Raw genomic sequence first — 21,085 nt, forward strand, 5'->3', positions numbered from 1 at the left:
ACGAAACATTTACAGCCACGTGATTTATCGGAAAACAAAGAATAGGTCTTTAACCTCCTAATTATTGTAGAAAACTAGCAAAAATCTTTAGTAAATACTATTATATATATATAATTAGTTTAATTATATGCATAATTTTCCATTTTGTTACTTTATTTCATATTCTCTAGACTTCTGTATCGTGTATTTGCTTTATATTTTCTGTGTTTTAATATACTACAGATTGTTAATAATGCAAATGAAAAAAACCTACTGTAGCACCTACTTACTAATCAAACACTGCCTTTCAGCCAATCAGGTGTCGAATGGCACGTAACGTAATTAATATTCATGGTCCAAGGCTTCATCATAGTAGGATTCATGCCCCGCCCGTACTCTATCTTCCGATTGTTCCCCGCGCAGATGAAGGTACATCGTAATATCATAAGATAAATAAATAGGCTATATGTACTTCGAAATATGCTTCTCCCCTTCAAGGCAAACGGGACAACCCTTTCGTAACACGTCATTTCCTCTGTAAACAGAAAACAGGAAATAAATGCTCGCTGTCTGCAAACGGCTTCTGAAAGGTGCGTTATTATTGTACCTAACATCAAATTATAATGACAACTTTACTAGTTTTCTCTAGTCTGTTTTAATTATTGTAATTTGAGGCATATCGCTGTTGTTAACGGTACACTTTTCTAGTTGTGTCGATGCAAAGACAATTGGGCCAAATCATCATCATCAGTCTTTCATAAAGTAAAGAAGAACGCTGCCTTTATTTTGAATGAATTAACGGAGCTGTCTATATTTGCACTACAGTTGAAGTTGATTTTAGAAAATAGTACAAGAGCGCAAAATCCATGGAAATTCATTGCTCAAAAGGCGTGGGAACCCTGTACCGTAGTTTTGTTTTTGGATATGACGCATTCTATTCTTAGAAGTACCCTAGAATATCATGTAATTACCATGGTACATGAGTTTCAGTACAGTACCATTTTTGTAAGGTTCAATGTTGGATAAATTACTCAAAAATAGTAATCCACTGCAAATTACTAATTACATTTCCTCTCAACAAATTCAAAATAATGTCTCATTTTTCCTCCTTGTTTATTGTTGTACATAAGTCATACACTCGGCACCTCACATTACTCATTGTATTATAGACCTCATTCATTACAGGTCTATAATTCATGCTTTAAAATAATTCTACATAAATAATATTATTTCAAAAACATGTGTAACAGGGGGCCTGGGTAGCTCAGCGAGTATTGATGCTGACTATCACTCCTGGAGTTGCGAGTTCAAATCCAGGGTGTGCTGAGTGACTCCAGCCAGGTCTCCTAAGCAGCCAAATTGGCCTGGTTGCTAGGGAGGGTAGAGTCACATGGTGTAACCTCCTTGTAGTCGCGATTAGTGGTTCTCGCTCTCAATGGGGCGTGTGGTAAGTTGTGCATTGATCGCGAAGAGTAGCATGAGCCTCCACATGCTGTGAGTCTCCGCGGTGTCATGCACAATGAGTCACGTGATAAGATGCGTGGATTGACGGTCTCAGAAGCAGAGGCAACTGAGACTTGTCCTCTGCCACCCGGATTGAGGTGAGTAACTGCACCACCACGAGGACCTACTAAATAGTGGAAACTGGGCATTCCAAATTGGGGAGAAAAGGAGATAAAAAAACAACAACAAAAAAAACATGTGTAATGCTAATAAGGTACTTAAAAGTAATTAGATGAATTAAAAGTCAGTAACTGTAATCTGATTACAAGAATTTAAAATGTAATGCATTACACTACTTTTTTGCCATAAAAGTAATTATATTAACTAATTACTTTATAATCACATTACACCCAACACTGGTAAGGTTGTATGATACACCAAAGTATGTCAAAGAATACCAAGGTATTACCATGGAATTGATTGCACGATCTGAGTGGCCATTGTGTTCTGTTCTTCTACAGCAGCATGGAGGGTTTGAAGTCCTCGTGCAGCACCATGCAGGTGAGTTTTGTGTGTCAGCGCTGCAGTCAGCCACTGAAGCTCGACACATCCTTCAACGTGTTAGACAGAGTGACCATCCATGAGCTCACCGGTACGATCATCAGCACATACAGCATGTTATATGAAGTTCATTCAACAGGCACTCCACTGAGATTGACTCTCTTTGATCTCATGCAGCTCCATTAGTGACAGTAACAGCCAGTAAACAGTCAGACAGCAGTGAGGGGAGCAGCATCCCTGAGGTGAGTTGACTACTCATTTTGGTGCTATTTTGGTAACATATTTTAATGTTTAGTGTTTTCTTTTTCTTTAAAAAAAATAAAAAATAGCAATCCTAGACCTTCACTGATCTTCAGACTTGCATTGAAGGACCCAATCCATATTCTGGCCCAGATGTGGTTAATTGAAAACTATTATGAACTTTCATTGAAATGTAATCACATGAAGAGGAGGATCACATTTACATCCAAATAGTAATAATTTGCACTGTACAGAACCCAAACCCTGCTAAAATCCCTTAAAGGGTTAGTTCACCCAAAAATGAAATTTCTCCCATCATTTACAAGGACTCACCCTCATGCCATCCCAGTCATATATGACTTTCTTTCTTCTGCTGAACATAAATGAAGATTTTTTATAAGATCTCAGCTCTGATGGTCCATACAATGCAAGTGAATAGGGTCCAACATTTTTAAGCTCCAAAAGCACATAACGTTATTATAAAAGTAATCCATAAGACTCCAGTGTTTTAATCCATATCTATGATATGTGTAGGTGTGAAACAGAACAATGTTTAAGTCAATTTTTTTAATTAATTTTTTTATACTGTATTTTAAAAATCCCTCCTATGCATGTTCAGGAGAGATCTTCTGTTATTTTGCAATATGTGCTCTTTGTGCATATCACCACCTGTTGGACTGGGAGGAGAAAGAAAGAAAAGGGAGGGATAAAGGAAATGAATAAATAAATCATATTTGCACAACAGACCAGCAGGTGGCGATATGCATATGAATGCAGATAAACATGCAGACAGAAGTCATATAAAGGTACACATCCTACAAATGGGACAGGGTGTTCCACTAGTCGTCCAATAGCTACCTAGTGAGTTTATTATTTTTTAGCTTTAGTGCTTTAACAGGGATGAATTGTGAGATGCAGCATTTTGAAATGTTTAAGTGTGCTGACAGCACAGCGCAGTGCATTTGCATGTAGTTACTATCAGCTTGATAAACTTTGAGAAATTGCTTCTCAAATCATCCTCCCTCATTATTTAAAGCATTGCTAGCAATGCGGTGAATTTAAAGCAAATTCAGCGCATTCAACAACAAATTAGAGTCATTATCAGACTTTTAATCGCCTGCTGCAAGCAATGTTCCCATTGTTATGCTATTGAAATCCGCTTTTTCGACTTGGGCCAGTAAGCAACCTCCTAACATCCATCCAGAACACCATAGCAACCACCTGGAACACCCTAGCATTGTGGTGGCAAGTGCAAACATTAAAAAAATCTAGGTTACATTTACAAAATGAAAACCAAATAGTGTTAGATTGCAAATAATTAGCTGCAAAAGTGGCCTAAAGGTGTTTGTTCTTTTAGGAGACCTTTGTGGAGAGTAAACAGGATGGCGTCGCCAGAAAATACATCCCACCCGCAAGGTATAATCAGCCTGATGACCTCTGTTTTTACATTGCACACTGTGCTGTATTTCATGGCAAAAGTGACTGTCGTGACATCATTGTGACACTGAAATGAAGGTTAATGTCATAAATATATGGTGTTGTTTTAATGGGCTGTAGGATGATGTCAACTGAAAGCACAAACAGTTTCACTCTTATTGGAGAAACTTCAGATGGAGGCACTATGGAGAACTTGAGCCGCAGACTGAAGGTATGAACTCATTAATGCAGAGCAACACTATAGTACACAGTTTTACATTTACATTAATATTCTTGATGGGAAAAACTTAAACTACTAAACCAACGCTTTCTTTCCCAATTATTAACACTTATCATCCGTTAACACTTTCATTTGTTTCTAAGCAAAATAATTAAAAGGGGCTGTATCCTACACACAAGCATGTTTTAGAGACCTAAACTGACCCTCTTCCCACCATGCAAAATGGTAATACTGTTTTTTTTTCCCCCCAACATATCATTATTATGTTTTGTAATTAAAATGCAATTTTAACAAAACGCTCTTGCCGATATTTCTGTGGTCATTTGATCAACCAGTTCTCAGCTCATTTCAAGCTAGACAAAATAACCTGCAGGTCAGTGTGCGAGTGAGTCATCTGTGCCGATTCAGTGAGAAGTGAGTTGTCTGAATGATTCAGTCCATGATTCAGACTCCTGTATATGTGTGTGTTTTGTATAGGTGACAAGTGATCTGTTTGACATCATATCTGGTCAGACAGATGTCGATCATCCACTGTGTGAGGAATGCACTGACACACTCCTGGATCATCTGGACACACAACTCAACGTCACTGAGAACGAGTGTCAGAATTACAAGTTAGTATCTTATACACTCACAACAGCAGTGAACTGGAACTGGTAAAGTCAGTTAACATTTTCAATGTGTTGTTAAATTATTTAACTTTTTCCTAATAGAAATGTTTGACATAGTATTTTAAGGCAAGTCATTTTTATTTGTATAACACTTTTCACATTGTTTTAAAGCAGCTAAACAAACAACAACAAAAAAATCATGCCTTAAAGGAATAGTTTATCCAAAGATGGAAATCCTGTCATTATTTAGTTACTGCTCACATCACTGATTTACCCACTATAGCAATGGATTGTGCCTCACTTTAAAGGTTACAAAGCACCCAAAAGTGTCACAAAAGTAGTCCATGCAAAATCACTTTTGTATGATGAACAAACCAAAATTTAAGTCTTCATTCGCTCTCAAAATCTCCTGTATTCACCTTTTCCTGAACGCAGAAGTTCCCCTACATTCTCTTAGCCAATTTAGTTTACGTTTGTCATTTTGTAGAAGCTTCTAGGTGTCTTCTAGGCTTTATTAAACACTGTTACATAGTCGGTTTAATGTAGAGGGACCGTTATATCGGTTTGACCGATTAATCCATGCCGATAGTTGCTTTTTTGGAACTATTGGTTATCTGCAAAAAATGTGTGCCGATAGTTGCTGATAATTCTATTTATTTATTTATTTTTATTATTCATCCATGTTCCACTGTGGCCGGCGCTGGAGGAGGCTACATTATAAAAGCGGCCTCTAGAGGTGAAATAAAAACAATCACTGACACCTCGTAGGGATTTGCTGTATCTCAATCTTTCACATTGACAATATTCATCCATATTTTTACCCTCGCTTTAATGCATAATTTATGATTTTGATAATATAATCAAGTGTTTAAAGCGAAGGCATGCAATGAAAAATGCAACTATATGGAACATTTTAGGAAAGTTAGGAAACATCACAGTTGTGTTAAATCACAAAAGGTAAGATGTTTAATTAATTTACTGGGTTGTTTCAAATGGAACCATTTGTAGTCCATATATAAAAAAAATAATTATATAATTTGAAAGTTGAGACTGTTGTTTTTCCTGTAGTGCATCAAATTATGACGGTTAATGTCATTAAACTAACACATCTCACGCACTTCAAAAATAAAAAGATTGCGAGGTGCTTGCTATTTAAAATAAACTTAAAAACTTAAAACTTAAAATTTTATCACACTAAAATAATTTTAACACACATATCCTTTATGTCTTGTGGCTATACTTTTGAAACAGTGTGTATTTTAACATAAAAAAAATTGGCCCCATTCACTTCCATTATACAGTAATTGCCTCACTGTAATCTCGATTTTTGCTTTTTTTTTTTTAAAGAAAAGGAGGAATAAGTGGGCCTGGGTAGCTCAGCAAGTACCACCCCTGGAGTCGCAATTTCGAATCCAGGGCATGCTGAGTGACTCCAGCCAGGTCTCCTAAGCAACCAAATTGGCCCGGATGCTAGGGAGGGTAGAGTCACATGGGGTAACCTCCTCGTGGTCGCTCTCGGTGGGGTGCGTGGTGAGTTGTGCGTGGATGATGTGGAGAATAGCGTGAAGCCTCCACACGCGCTATTTCTCCACGGTAACGCACTAAACAAGCCACGTGATAAGGTGCGTGGATTGACGGTCTCAGACACGGAGGCAACTGAGATTCATCCTCTGCCACCCGGACTTAGGCGAGTCACTACGCCACCATGAGGACTTGGAGTGCATTGGGAATTGGGAATTCTAAATTGGGGAGAAAAAAAAAAAAAAAAGGAGGAACAAGTCAAAATTAATTATTGTGGTAATCAACATTATGCCACAAATGCTTTCGATTGAGCTTAACTTGTATTGAACCTGGAATATTCCTTTAAGATGTCCTTACGAAAATATTTTAGATCTTTTTAAAAATTGCACTTAGGAAGATTCTTACGAACTTCATATAATTTATCCTAAGACTTGTCTTGTTTTTTTTTTTTTTAATTAAGAAGGATTTTCATGAAGTCCGGTTACATTTACATATACAAAGTGTGCATTCTTCTGGCAATGTGGACAGAAAAATATACAGTGCATCCGGAAAGTATTCACAGCGCTTCACTTTTTCCACATTTTGTTATGTTACAGCCTTATTCCAAAATGGATTAAATTCATTATTTTCCTCAAAATTCTACAAACAATACCCCATAATGACAACTTGAAAGAAGTTTGTTTGAAATCTTTGCAAATTTATTAAAAATAAAAAACGAAAAAAAAATCACATGTACATAAGTATTCACAGCCTTTGCCATGACACTCAAAATTGAGCTCAGGTGCATCCTGTTTCCACTGATCATCCTTGAGATGTTTCTGCAACTTGATTGGAGTCCACCTGTGGTAAATTCAGTTGATTGGACATTATTTGGAAAGGCACACACCTGTCTATATAAGGTCCCACAGTTAACAGTGCATGTCAGAACACAAACCAAGCCATGAAGTCCAAGGAATTGTCTGTAGACCTCCGAGACAGGATTGTATTGAGGCACAGATCTAGGGAAGGGTACAGAAAAGTTTCTGCAGCATTGAAGGTCCCAATGAGCACAGTGGCCTCCATCATCCATAAATGGAAGAAGTTTGGAACCACCAGGACTCTTCCTAGAGTTGGCCGCCCGGCCAAACTGAGCAATCGGGGGAGAAGGGCCTTAGTCAGGGAGGTGACCAAGAACCCGATGGTCACTCTGACAGAGCTCCAGCGTTTCTCTGTGGAGAGAGGAGAACCTTCCAGAAGAACAACCATCTCTGCAGCACTCCACCAATCAGGCCTGTATGGTAGAGTGGCCAGACGGAAGCCACTCCTCAGTAAAAGGCACATGACTGCCTGCCTGGAGTTTGCCAAAAGGCACCTGAAGGACTCTCAGACCATGAGAAACAAAATTCTCTGGTCTGATGAAACAAAGATTGAACTCTTTGGCCTGAATGGCAAGCGTCATGTCTGGAGGAAACCAGGCACCGCTCATCACCTGGCCAATACCATCCCTACAGTGAAGCATGGTGGTGGCAGCATCATGCTGTGGGGATGTTTTTCAGTGGCAGGAACTGGGAGACAAGTCAGGATCGAGGGAAAGATGAATGCAGCAATGTACAGAGACATCCTTGATGAAAACCTGCTCCAGAGCACTCTGGACCTCAGACTGGGGCGAAGGTTCATCTTCCAACAGGACAATGACCCTATGCACACAGCCAAGATAACAAAGGAGTGGCTACGGGACAACTCTGTGAATGTCCTTGAATGGCCCAGCCAGAGCCCAGACTTGAACCCGATTGAACATCTCTGGAGAGATCTGAAAATGGCTGTGCACCGACGCTCCCCATCCAACCTGTTGGAGCTTGAGAGGTCCTGCAAAGAAGAATGTGAGAAACTGCCCAAAAATAGGTGTGCTAATCTTGTAGCATCATACTCAAAAAGACTTGAGGCTGTAATTGGTGCCAAAGGTACTTCAACAAAGTATTGAGCAACGGCTGTGAATACTTATGTACATGTGATTTTTTTTTTTTTTTTTCCCCGTTTTTTATTTTTAATAAATTTGCAAAGATTTCAAACAAACTTCTTTCATGTTGTCATTATGGGGTATTGCTTGTAGAATTTTGAGGAAAATAATTAATTTAATCAATTAACAAAGTGAAGCGCTGTGAATACTTTCCGGATGCACTGTAAAATACAGTGTTTGGTGCACTACTATTCATGGGCGCCGCAACACACTACTTAATCTCCAGAATGAAGCATAAAGCGCGACCATTGTTGTCCAATTCCCCAATAATTACTCTGGCTCTTTTTATTGAATCAAAAAGATTAATGAATCAGTCGGAGCGGTGACTGAATTAATTGACTCGAGTTAAACCAAGACCTGTTACTGTACTTAATGTACTTAAAGGTGCACTCAGTAACTTTTGTCTTTGTGTCATCTTGGACTTACAGTGACACCTAGTGGTGTGGATGCAGCATCATTCAAAATCAATCATTTTCAGTTACATATGCCATTGTAGAAATTCACTATTCACAAGCAGCCATGGTTAATTTAATCCAAGAGTGAAAGTGTCCAAAAACAAGACGGTTACTGAGATTAAGCGAGTAGTATTCAGCTGGTCATGTGATTCTAACATGGCAGTTCCCATGAGGGCACCCCTGCCCCATGTAGAATAAAACAGCTTTTATAAAGTTACTGATATGACTGGAGTCCTCATCTCATGTGAGTGCTCATGATTTTATACATATATTGCAACATTACAATTCATGTCTTTGGGAGTTAAACCTTTTTTAATGAGGAAACAATTACTGAGTGCACCTTCAAGGCTCATGAGACTTACCAGTTAGTGACTGTTAATATAAAAACATGTAGATAAAGATACTCAATACACGCAGAGTTTTGTTGTAATAAGTGAATAATCTGAAAAGGAACTTTCAGGCCACATTCACACTAATACGTTTCAGTCTGAAAACTCTGTTTTCAGTTTCTTAACATTAAAGTAAATTTTGGACCCTGCTTGTATACTCTGCTTGTTTATCGTTATATCCCTTTTACACTTTCCATCTCCAGTTAGCGAGTGTACTTGCTCAAAAAACCTTTCAAGTTCATTACGCTTCGTTGTAGTCAGTTGCAGATCCTATCTGACCGCATATCCGCATATATTCAGCTGTTCTAGACTAGAGCAGCTTGGGACAACGCGGCACTGCCAACATGATCACACAGGAAATCGACATGTTGCTTACAACTGTTCATGTACCCTGAAATCAACCCCATTCAGCCGAATCACTGACAAGCAGCATCCCCCATCAGACATTTGTGCATCGATTCAATCGTGAACACATTTCATCCTCTAGTGCTAACATACAACATCTTAACTTGTATTTTGAAATTAATTTGCTGTAGCGTGTGACTGTATTGGCTGTGATTGTCAGGAACTGTTTAGAACTGCTGTCTCAGCTGCCAGAGGAAGAGGAAGTCAGTCTGTTAAATGAACTACAACAGCTGAAACAAGAGGAAGAATCTCTCATCCAGGAGCTGGAGAGTATCGAGGTGCAGCGTGAAGCTGTTGCTAAAGATCTGGCAGAGGGCCGGAGCCACAGCCAACAGCTGGACACTGAAGAACTGCAGTGCGTATACTCAAACCACACTGGCATACATTAAGAAAGGGGCAAACTATATAATGATAGTACATTTTTGCCGAAAGTTTAAATGTGTCCTTAGAACAAAAGTATTTTTCATAAATGTCAGGTAAGGGCATGTTCGCACATACTGTATTATTCGGGGCATACAGTGCATTTATACATTTTTGTAGTTTCATAAATCGTGTTGTGCCTCATAATTGTTTTACTTTTTAAATTTAGCTGAAAAGACCATGATTTGCTGTTTAAAGCAAGTGTAGGTTTAAAGAGAGGCGTAGATTTTGTTTTGGTGGTGGTGATGGGGGTGACTGGAGAACATGTACCCCCCCTCCAATTGTTCACATGAAACCTATTTCACAAGTTTAATGACACTGTGATTCCACTGCGACAATTTACTCCATATAGTGTGACAACATGCCCCACTATTTGGGTAAGTTGTCACAAAAACTGTGTTCAAATTACTGCATTTTTTTTTCTTTTTTTTCCTGGGAAATAAGAGTGGAAATGTAAAATAAGCCTATCTAATAAGTAAAAAGTGTGACGACTAGCCCCCAGTCTCCCCTAAATATTAATGTTAGCTACTTATTTGTAATGTTGTGAGCCAGAGCATTTGGCAAACTTTTAACACATTAGTCTTTTTATTTGTTATCTGCCAAGTGCCAAATGGGTTAATTGTATCTTCTAATGTTTAGGAGTAATAGTATCTATTCTACTTCCTTACTACCTTACTGTGACTGGATGACCCAAGTTTCAGAACACCCAATAGGCATTGAAGACATGGAAATGTAGCTTAATTTTTAGATTGGGGAGGAAGTTTTGAGTTCTAAACGTTACAGTATGTTTTCATAGTGCAGTGAACTCTTATCTTAAAAGATCAAGGACAATTTGATTCCTACTTTTCCAGTTTTTTTCAGTTTCTAAGTATTGAGTTTACGGGTAAAAACAAACATGCCTCAATCTCTCTTTCCCTCTCTCTATTGCTCTCTCTCTCAGGTATCAGAAGGAGTACTGTGAGTTTAAGCGGCAGCAGTTGGAGTTGGATGATGATATTAAGAGTGTGGATAATCAGATGCGATACTGTCAGATTCAGCTGGACAGACTCAAGAAGACCAACGTTTTCAACGCCACTTTTCACATCTGGTTAGTCAACACTGACTCAGCAGTGATGGTTAAAAATAAACAGGCTGCAGGGCAAACTCATAGGCTTTGTGATGTTTGTTGGTGTTATAGTTGACAACTGTCCCGTTTTAGCCGGAATGTCCCATATATTGGCAAAAATTTGTACTTCTCGTTGGGGACACCTATTGTTACATGTTTTAGCGGGCAACGAAATGTCCTGTATTGAAGCGAAAAAAATGCTCAAAAGGTCGTACGGCAAAATGTTTTAGGAGACCCTTGTAACCTGTATTTAAGTGCTCAAAATGCTCAAGCCTCCTGTGTTTGTGTGAGACATTCGATACTTTGTTGCGTTGTGGTGGTTCTCATCCGTTGTGGGTGACCGTACTGTAGTGTATCTCTTTGGTTGGCAAAGCCAATAGCTGGGTTTCCAACAAAATGTTTCACATTTTTTAAGCACATTTCTAAAAATCCACTACGTCTTGCGCATTATCTTGAGGGAGCAGCTGAATGACCTCCTTGCTTCAGGGAGAGTTTTATTTACAGGATTGGAGCTCATTTTATTAAATGCTGCCAGGAGACTGAAATTCCATTCAGTATTTTATTTTATTTTTTGGTGCAATTTCAAAATGCGGATAAAAATAGTTGGATAGAAACCCATCCATGTCTGTATTATTGTAAAAGGGGTGAACACTGTTTTGGCTGACCTGTAACATATACAGGACACACAAGTGTGTTCCACTCAAAAGTGATCACTCCTATGCCCCATTCTCTTCAAAGACTTTACCTTCCACTGTGAGAGTTTCGAAGGGATAAAAGGTGTAATAAAACCATCTATTTGAAGTCATTTTTATTGAAAATTCTCTTGTAAAGATCCTGCAGTGTGACCATTGTTATTGTGCCCTGTGAAGGCATCATTTTTGGAACCCAGTATATGTCTTCTCGTGGCAAAACCTGACATAACAACCCGTTGATGAACGAATTATGAAAAAAACACATGAAATCACAAAAAAAAAAAAAAATGGGATTTCAAACGACCTACGAATGTAGTTTTGCATCAGACTTGTAAAAAAAAAAGTAAAAATTGCTTCATCCTGAGCATCAATGAATAAGTTTACATGTGTGACAAAACTCTGATAACTATCAAAAATCCACTTATTATAAAAGCACATTTTAAGGGTTGTTCTGCAAATCAAAAGACACCAGTGCAAGATTTTGAAATGATCTGGTTTTTCTCCAGTCTTGACATCAACACAGAAGCAGACATACATTGAAAAGCTTTATGCACTAGTTAAGCGCTTGATTCACTAAAGGAATAATGCAGATGAGACAACGGCACAAATGCATCCACAAAATCTATGCTGAATGCAATTTGCACACGCAATTCCGAACTTGAGGCCCAGCTCTGAGCGCTATAGCGGAGGATGCAGCAGACCACCGTATTTGGCACACCCTGCTTGGACTGTACAGCATCACTGTGATCTTGGGGCCGGTTGCACCAGTTATACGTACGTTACAACTTAGCCTAGTTGTGGCGTAAATGGGCACTAAGTCACAATTTACGCACTACTAAATATTTGAGCATTGCACCATTAAATTTAGGTAGGACGTAAACCTACGTATGAACTAAATATTTATGGAAGCCTCCGACCAGGAGGAACTGATGGAATAAAAAAGCAGACTCAATTACATCAATGAGCTAATGTTTTGGTTGACAGGCTTCTGTCCTCTCGACATGTAAATGATGGTTTTGGCATTTACACTCGTTTACATTTACGGGAGAAAACATTATGTAAAAAACGTTCTACTTCAGCATGAAACCGATCTAACGGTGCACTTTCCTGTGTACGGTGTCAAGTTTCAACATATACGATATATATAAGATATTAAAATGAATAAATGTCTATTTTTCCAGCCTGTTGTATAAGTAATTTTTTATTTATTGTCCCATATTAGTTTTAGATAGTTATTAAATATTGTTATTTACATAGGCTAAATATACCATTAATGAAATCTTGTTTTATTAGGTACCATATTTTAATGGGGATATAATTTATTACAGCTGACGGTTACGTGAGCAAACAAGGTTTGAACATCAACTGTAACAAGATAAAACTGAAATGCACGGCTTTTTAATACTTCTGCGTACAAATTTCAAGGCTGCTTATTTGATCAGTTAATGTAAACGTCACATTATGTGACTACGCATTACTTTGCTTACGACCTACTAGTTAAGTCTTGCCTTAAGAACAGCAATCAAATTAAGCACTGACTTAGTTACAAACTAACTAGTAGTTACTAAGCCCTTAGTGTGAACTTTACGTCCAAATTTACGTGAGAACTTATGCACAGCTGGTGCAACCATACCCAGACACCTGATTCATATATTAAACATGCCAAAAGTGCACTTCACTACACCTCGTATCTGGATATATGCCAGGATGTAACAGTCTTCTTTAATTTGATCATTATTTAATGAATAACTACTGTCATGATCAATGGAAAATGTACAGTACACAAACATCACTTTTTAATAAAATTCAGTTTAACGCCTGAGTTTTATGAATGAAGCGCAATATACAATGAGCCTAATTTACATAGAAAGGAGGCATGTTTTCACAGAAAGGAATGACAATGACTTCATTTAAACACTCAAGACGCAGTGCTAATTTAGATCAGATTGCGTCTGCTTAAACTAAACTCAGCAAAAAAGAAACGTCCCTTTTTCAGGACACTTTATTTTAAAGATAATTTTGTAAAAATCCAAATAACTTTACAGATCTTTATTGTAAAGGGGTTTAAACAATGTTTTCCATGCTTGTTCAATGAACCATAAACAATTAATGAACATGCACCTGTGGAACGGTCGTTAAGACACTTAACAGCTTACAGACGGTAGGCAATTAAGGTCACAGTTATAAAACTTAGGACATTAAAGGGACCTTTCTACTGACTCTGAAAAACACCAAAAGAAAGATGCCCAGGGTCCCTGCTCGTTTGCGTGAACGTGCCTTTGGCATGCTGCATGGAGGCATGAGGACTGCCGATGTGGCCAGAGCAATAAATTGCAATGTCTGTACCGTGAAACGCCTAAGACAGCGCTACAGGGAGACAGGAAGGACAGCTGATCGTCCTCGCAGTGGCAGACCATGTGTAACAACACCTGCACAGGATCGGTACATCCGAATATCACACCTGCGGGACAGGTACAGGATGGCAACAACAACTGCCCGAGTTACACCGGGAACGCACGATCCCTCCATCAGTGCTAAGACTGTCCACAATAGGCTGAGAGAGGCTGGACTGAGGGCTTGTAGGCCTGTTGTAAGGCAGGTCCTTACCATACATCACCGGCAACAACATCGCCTATGGGCACAAACCCACCTTCGCTGGACCAGACAGGACTGGCAAAAAGTGCTCTTCACTGACGAGTCGTGGTTTTGTCTCACCAGGGGAGATGGTCGGACTCGCGTTTATCGTTGAAGGAATGAGCGTTACACCGAGACCTGTTCTCTGAAGCGGGATCGATTTGGAGGTGGAGGGTCCATCATGGTCTGTGGCGGTGTGTCACAGCATCATCGGACTTAGCTTGTTGTCATTGCAGGCAATCTCAATGCTGTGCGTTACAGGGAAGACATCCTCCTCCCTCATGTGGTACCCTTCCTGCAGGCTCATCCTGACATGACCCTCCAGCATGACAATACCACCAGACATACTGCTCGTTCTGTGCATGATTTCCTGCAAGACAGGAATGCCAGTGTTCTGCCATGGCCAGCGAAGAGCCCGGATCTCAATCCCATCCAGCACATCTGTGACCTGTTGGATCTGAGGGTGAGGGCTAGGGCCATTCCCCCCAGAAATGTCCGGGAACTTGCAAGTGCCTTTATGGAAGAGTGGGGTAACATCTCACCACAAGAACTGGCAAATCTGGTGCAGTCCATGAGGAGGAGATTCACTGCAGTACTTAATGCAGCTGGTGGCCACACCAGATACTGACTGTTACTGACCAACCCCCCCCCATTTCAGGGACACATTATTCCATTTCTGTTAGTCACATGTCTGTGAAACTTGTTCAATTTATGTCTTAGTTGTTGACTCTTTTATGTTCATACAAATATTTACACATGTTAAGTTTGCTGAAAATAGAAGCAGTTGAAATTGAGAGGACATTTCTTTAGATAGTGTTGGTTAGTGAATATTTGCCCTCAAATACCACGCACAAAAGTGGTGCAACTGTTTAGTGAATTCATCCTTAGGTGTTATCAGTTGGATTTTGCTTAGACCGTTTGATGTAAGATTATGCATGTTCAACACAATCAGTGTTTTTTTTTTTTTCTTCACCTTCCTAAGGCACAGTGGGCAGTTTGGAACGATAAATAACTTCCGGCTGGGCCGATTACCCAGCGTACCGGTGGAGTGGAATGAGATTAATGCTGCCTGGGGTCAAACTGTGCTTCTTCTGCACGCTCTTGCAAACAAGATGGGGTTACGCTTTCAGAGGTTCTTGGACAAAACATTATTTACAGTTGTACAGTGTTTTATTAAAAAATATATATTATTAACAGTGGACTTTATAAATTATTGGTTTATGTTCCAAGTTTGAATGAAACAACATATTTTACAAGTGTAAATTCTTAAGATCCCCTCTCAAATGCTTCATGTCCTCTTTGTAGATATCGACTAGTTCCATATGGAAATCATTCCTATCTGGAATCTCTCACAGACAAGTCTAAGGTGGGTTCAATTCAGTCAACTCAAAAAATAGTTCAAAAGTGCAATAAGATTTTTTTTTTGAGAGTAGTACCCAGCTGGTTATTTGATTTCAACTTTAAGGGAGAGGCACTTTAATGTAGAATAAAAATTTTCTAGAACACTGAAAAGAGTCTTCATCGCATGTGAGTGAATATCATTTTGTAGAAGTACTATTAATTGCTGTAGGTGTATACCTTTTTTACAGTGGGAAAAATTACTTGGTACATCTTTAAGGTGACATTTTTAGACTTTAAAAATTAAGAACATTACATACAAGTATTCAATGCAATAGAAAACAAAGCTCACCAAACAAGTGCTGCAGCGACCACCCACTCGCATGATGTACTAGGAAGGACACAATCCAGTCTATCTCCCTACACTCTTAAACTAATTGTATCTTTGCAAATATTAAAATATTGTTTCTGTGCTTCTAATCAATTACTTAAAATCATTAGATTTATATTTTTCCATAGTTTCTAATTTGATTACGTCATTCACAATGCTTCATGGGATGCTAGTTCAGGCACTCATTAAAGACGTGAAGTACAGAGTTTTGTACTTTTTGTCCGATTTTCAAATACTTTTTCCTTCAAATCAAAGTTTGTAAAATTGTGATTCACCTCGAAGCTGGTTGGTTGGCTTAGCCTTAGGGTTGGCCTTTTATGAAGGATATTATGAAAAGCCTATGGAAAAAACTTCCGGAACCCAGGTGGCTAAAAAGGTGGGTGAGACCAAGATGACTTTGAAGAAGCTGCAGTCCTCCTGTCCACATTCACATTTGCTAATTTCTGCGGCTGTTTGCTGTTGTAGGAGTTGCCGCTGTATTGCTCAGGTGGTCTGCGCTTTTTCTGGGATAATAAATTCGACCACGCTATGGTGGCCTTTCTCGACTGCGTCCAGCAGTTTAAAGAGGAGGTGGAGAAGGGTGACACAGGCTTCTGTCTGCCATACAGGTGAGAACGTACAGAGGACCTCCTTTAACTCGGACATATTAAAGGGCATAGTCTAATAATTTGGGCCACTTTTCGACAGTTTGTCAAACAGTGGGGGATTTTGTTTTATTTGCCACGTACTTGTGCTTCAACATGAAAATAGAAATGACTATCTACTAGAGGTCAACCAATATGGGTTGATATCAAGGGGGCAGAAAATGACCTACTGCCAACTACCAGCTAGACAGCAACAGACACTTCACTGACCACTGCCTGCATCAACTCTTCTTATTCATTGTTTGTTTGCTCTGGGTTTTCAGATACCCCCACCCCCTTTTTATACATAGCAATGTCATGTCATGTCATATTTATGTGAAAAATTTCAATTGCTGTGTGCATTACTAGTACAGCAGATATGAATATGAAGGCATTTGACAACCTGTCCAGCATTTGAAATTATGGCTTTAATTTAGTTTTATGTTATAACTGTTTTAAAAGCATGAAACTTGGATTAGACTCATTTGTGTGTAGTGTTTTGAGAAAATGATTTAAATTTGAGAAAATGTACCATCTGTTCAGGAAAAATTAACTATTGTTTAGATTGCAGTGTTAATTGTTACAGAATATTGACCTTAGTTTTGGAGAAATGTTACATCAGCTGGGAAAAACTGCTACTGCTAAAAAAAAAGTACTGTTTAACAATCCTTTAGTAGAACTGCATGAAAACACTAATGCAAATCAGCAAACTGAAAATTTTTGTGGCGGGCTAAATTTAAGGATACACTATTTTACTCTAGAGGCCATATTCAAATATCTGCCCGTGGGCAAAGACTGTTTAGCCCAAGACGGACCACATGTATTAAAATGAATGGGAGAAATTGGAACACTCAAAAAAGCGGATATAGAAAAGGAAGTCCTGCCTTACAAGTAAAAAGGCCAATCACCTTTTAGTCAACTCAAGAACATGCATGCGCATCAGCTGCATTCGTTTTTTAGCGTGATCAGAGCTGAAGAAGCACAATTTATGATACCATTGTTGTCAGATACCATTGCTGCTGTTTTGAAATATGTTCTTTGGTCATAATTTTGACCAACCGTTTTGGAGATTTTAGTCTTTCCCCATTCAAGTAGATTGGAACTGTACATTTATGCCGCTTGTATCTATAGAAAATAGCTGCCCAGAAGCGTTCCAAAGTTGGCTGCCGAGTGGACTGACTTGCATTGAAAGGGATTTTGCCACGGGCCGTTACTTCGAGAGCCCTGCCCTACATCAAGTATGCCAATTAAGCGGCCAATATTTGGCTGTTTTGTGGTTATCAGACAGTCATTCCTTGCATATATATCAGTCTACCAGCATCTGTAACTCTACCAACTCTACTGCACTCTTACTTTTATTGTAAGAACAGTATTTTCCAATTGCTTTCTCTCCTGCACTGAGATTGTTTTTGTTTTTTAGAATGGATGTGGACAAAGGCAAGATTGAGGACACTGGTGGAAGTGGAGGATCTTACTCTATTAAGACTCAGTTTAACTCAGAGGAGCAGTGGACCAAAGCCCTCAAGTTCATGCTCACCAACCTCAAATGGGGTCTGGCTTGGGTTTCCTCTCAGTTCTACAGCCGCTAAATAAAACTGGACTGAAATCTGATCCACCTTACCAAGAAACCACATGAAATTGAGTGATGGAGTATTAGGATGATAATGGACTTTTTTTGTGAACTCAAAGTTTCAATCACAATGCAACGGTAAAAGGACTATATTTATCTATTAAACGTAAGTAGTCCTTTAGAAGGATTTATTTGTTGTATTCACTTCATGCTGTCGAATTAAAAAGCATTTCAGGCAACTTGTAAAGTTCACAAGTCCACTCTGTCATGTGCCATTTATTATGAAATATGAAATGAACCTGCATCTGTATCTCAGTACTTCACACATGCTGTCACACCAATAGCTTCTTAGATCTGTGTTGACAAGATATTCATGCAGCCATGAAGAGCTGTCCAGGGCTGAAAAGTCTTTGTAGTTACTCTTTCAGTCACAGATTCCAGATTATTGGTTAGGTGTTAGAATTATAAAACAAACCAAAAGGGAACTTCTGGTTAACATTTTTCTCTATAGCAGCTAATTCCTGACTGATTATTTTAGATAATCTTTCAAGATTTTGGTAATATCTTCATTGACGGTTATTATTAGATTAGCTCTGAACTGGCTCTAGGCACAATGAGCTAACGTAGCAAACTAAAACACTCTCACCTTTTATTTTTCTGATACTTAAGTTTCTATTGCTAAGCTTATCCTTATAGGAAACACAAATATGGTGAAATTCTCCCATTTAGGTTGCAAATTGTTTGCAAAATGTCACATTTGCCTCTAAAAACATTTCCAAAACATATTGTATGGAAATGAAAAAGATAGGTGCACAGTGATACAAATGACTGGTTTTAATTTCTGAATGCACTTCTGTATGACAAACACTTATTCCACAGTTTAGCTGCTCCACCACTGAATCAATAATAATAAAAGTTATAGAAATTCTATAACCCAAATTCTATAACCCAAACCTTCATCACCCTTTGCACTCTATCCTTTCCTTCACATTGATAGATTGTGTGTCATTAGAATATTACATCAGTTGGAGGTGGTGCTTGTGTGAATGCTGGATGTTGTGGGAGCTGGAGGCCAGTGTTGTAGTACACGAGACTGAGTCCAAGACCAAATTTTCATGGTCTTGGTCTTGTCATGGATTCGACCCTCATCTGTCTTGGTCTTGACTCGAACACAAACTATTATACAGGTGCATCTCAATAAATTAGAATGTCGTGGAAAAGTTCATTTATTTCAGTAATTCAACTCAAATTGTGAAACTTGTGTATTAAATAAATTCAATGCACACAGACTGAAGTAGTTTAAGTCTTTGGTTCTTTTAATTGTGATGATTTTGGCTCACATTTAACAAAAACCAACCAATTCACTATCTCAAAAAATTTGAATACATCATAAGACCAATAAAAAAAAACATTTTTAGTGAATTGTTGGCCTTCTGGAAAGTATGTTCATTTACTGTATATGTACTCAATACTTGGTAGGGGCTCCTTTTGCTTTAATTACTGCCTCAATTCGTCATGGCATGGAGGTGATCAGTTTGTGGCACTGCTGAGGTGGTATGGAAGCCCAGGTTTCTTTGACAGTGGCCTTCAGCTCATCTGCATTTTTTGGTCTCTTGTTTCTCATTTTCCTCTTGACATACCCCATAGATTCTCTATGGGGTTCAGGTCTGGTGAGTTTGCTGGCCAGTCAAGCACACCAACACCATGGTCATTTAACCAACTTTTGGTGCTTTTGGCAGTGTGAGCAGGTGCCAAATCCTGCTGGAAAATGAAATCAGCATCTTTAAAAAGCTGGTCAGCAGAAGGAAGCATGACGTGCTCCAAAATTTCTTGGTAAACGGGTGCAGTGACTTTGGTTTTCAAAAAACACAATGGACCAACACCAGCAGATGACATTGCACCCCAAATCATCACAGACTGTGGAAACTTAACACTGGACTTCAAGCAACTTGGGTTATGAGCATCTCCACCCTTCCTCCAGACTCTAGGACCTTGGTTTCTAAATGAAATACAAAACTTGCTCTCATCTGAAAAGAGGACTTTGGACCACTGGGCAACAGTCCAGTTCTTCTTCTCCTTAGCCCAGGTAAGATGCCTCTGACGTTGTCTGTGGTTCAGGAGTGACTTAACAAGAGGAATACAACAACTGTAGCCAAATTCCCTGACATGTCTGTGTGTGGTGGCTCTTGATGCCTTGACCCCAGCCTCAGTCCATTCCTTGTGAAGTTCACCCAAATTCTTGAATCGATTTTGCTTGACAATCATAAGGCTGCGGTTCTCTCGGTTGGTTGTGCATCTTTTTCTTCCACACTTTTTCCTTCCACTCAACTTTCTGTTAACATGCTTGGATACAGCACTCTGTGAACAGCCAGCTTCTTTGGCAATGAATGTTTGTGGCTTACCCTCCTTGTGAAGGGTGTCAATGATTGTCTTCTGGACAACTGTCAGATCAGCAGTCTTCCCCATGACTGTGTAGCCTAGTGAACCAAACTGAGAGACCATTTTGAAGGCTCAGGAAACCTTTGCAGGTGTTTTGAGTTGATTAGCTGATTGGCATGTCACCATATTCTAATTTTTTGAGATAGTGAATTGGTGGGTTTTTGTTAAATGTGAGCCAAAATCATCACAATTAAAAGAACCAAAGACTTAAACTACTTCAGTCTGTGTGCATTGAATTTATTTAATACACGAGTTTCACAATTTGAGTTGAATTACTGAAATAAATGAACTTTTCCACGACATTCTAATTTATTGAGATGCACCTGTAGTCTCAGCCTGGACTTGGAATCGGATGAGTTGGTCTCGGCGACAACACTGCTGGAGGCACGAGAGGTTGAGGTGTGCTGGCAGATTTCTGAATGTGGAGCATTAGATGGGGTCATTGGTAAGCTGGTGTACACAGTACAGTCCTCCTTTTGGTAGGCAAGCCAACGGCATATAAATGCCTAGCAACAACACAGGACAAAGATCATCGGTTAAAATGATGAGTGAGAACACAAACAAATACTGTCTGGAATGGATACCTTCTCACCTTGGCTTCTGGAGAAACAACAGG

General features: G+C 39.1%; 1 protein-coding gene across 2 annotated transcripts; it reads left to right on the top strand.

The window, feature by feature from the left end:
- The first annotated feature begins 392 nt into the window (after positions 1 to 392).
- On the top strand, positions 393 to 19,212 carry LOC127427122 (beclin-1). Of its 2 annotated transcripts, none has more exons than XM_051674511.1 (12): positions 393 to 569; positions 1,947 to 2,074; positions 2,161 to 2,225; positions 3,581 to 3,639; positions 3,781 to 3,871; positions 4,358 to 4,494; positions 9,418 to 9,612; positions 10,618 to 10,764; positions 15,091 to 15,240; positions 15,414 to 15,474; positions 16,303 to 16,445; positions 17,881 to 19,211. In XM_051674511.1, the coding sequence occupies exons 2-12, from the start codon at positions 1,948 to 1,950 to the stop codon at positions 18,047 to 18,049; spliced, it is 1,344 nt and encodes a 447-aa protein (XP_051530471.1). In that variant the 5' UTR covers positions 393 to 569; position 1,947; the 3' UTR covers positions 18,050 to 19,211. The 2 variants fall into 2 exon arrangements, with proteins under 2 accessions (XP_051530471.1, XP_051530473.1); XM_051674513.1 differs by having other exon boundaries at positions 554 to 569; positions 1,944 to 2,074; positions 17,881 to 19,212.
- The last annotated feature ends 1,873 nt before the right edge of the window (positions 19,213 to 21,085 follow it).

This window comes from Myxocyprinus asiaticus, chromosome 36 (assembly GCF_019703515.2).
Source record: "Myxocyprinus asiaticus isolate MX2 ecotype Aquarium Trade chromosome 36, UBuf_Myxa_2, whole genome shotgun sequence".
NCBI classification, from domain to species: Eukaryota; Metazoa; Chordata; class Actinopteri; order Cypriniformes; family Catostomidae; genus Myxocyprinus; species Myxocyprinus asiaticus.

Excerpts from the sequence above, each read along its gene's own strand:
- LOC127427122 (XM_051674511.1), top strand. The coding sequence starts at position 1,948 with ATGGAGGGTTTGAAGTCCTCGTGCAGCACCATGCAGGTGAGTTTTGTG. Across the intron at positions 3,640-3,780 it reads AAATACATCCCACCCGCAAG|GATGATGTCAACTGAAAGCA; the intron begins GTATAATCAGCC and ends AATGGGCTGTAG. Across the intron at positions 10,765-15,090 it reads AACGCCACTTTTCACATCTG|GCACAGTGGGCAGTTTGGAA; the intron begins GTTAGTCAACAC and ends CACCTTCCTAAG.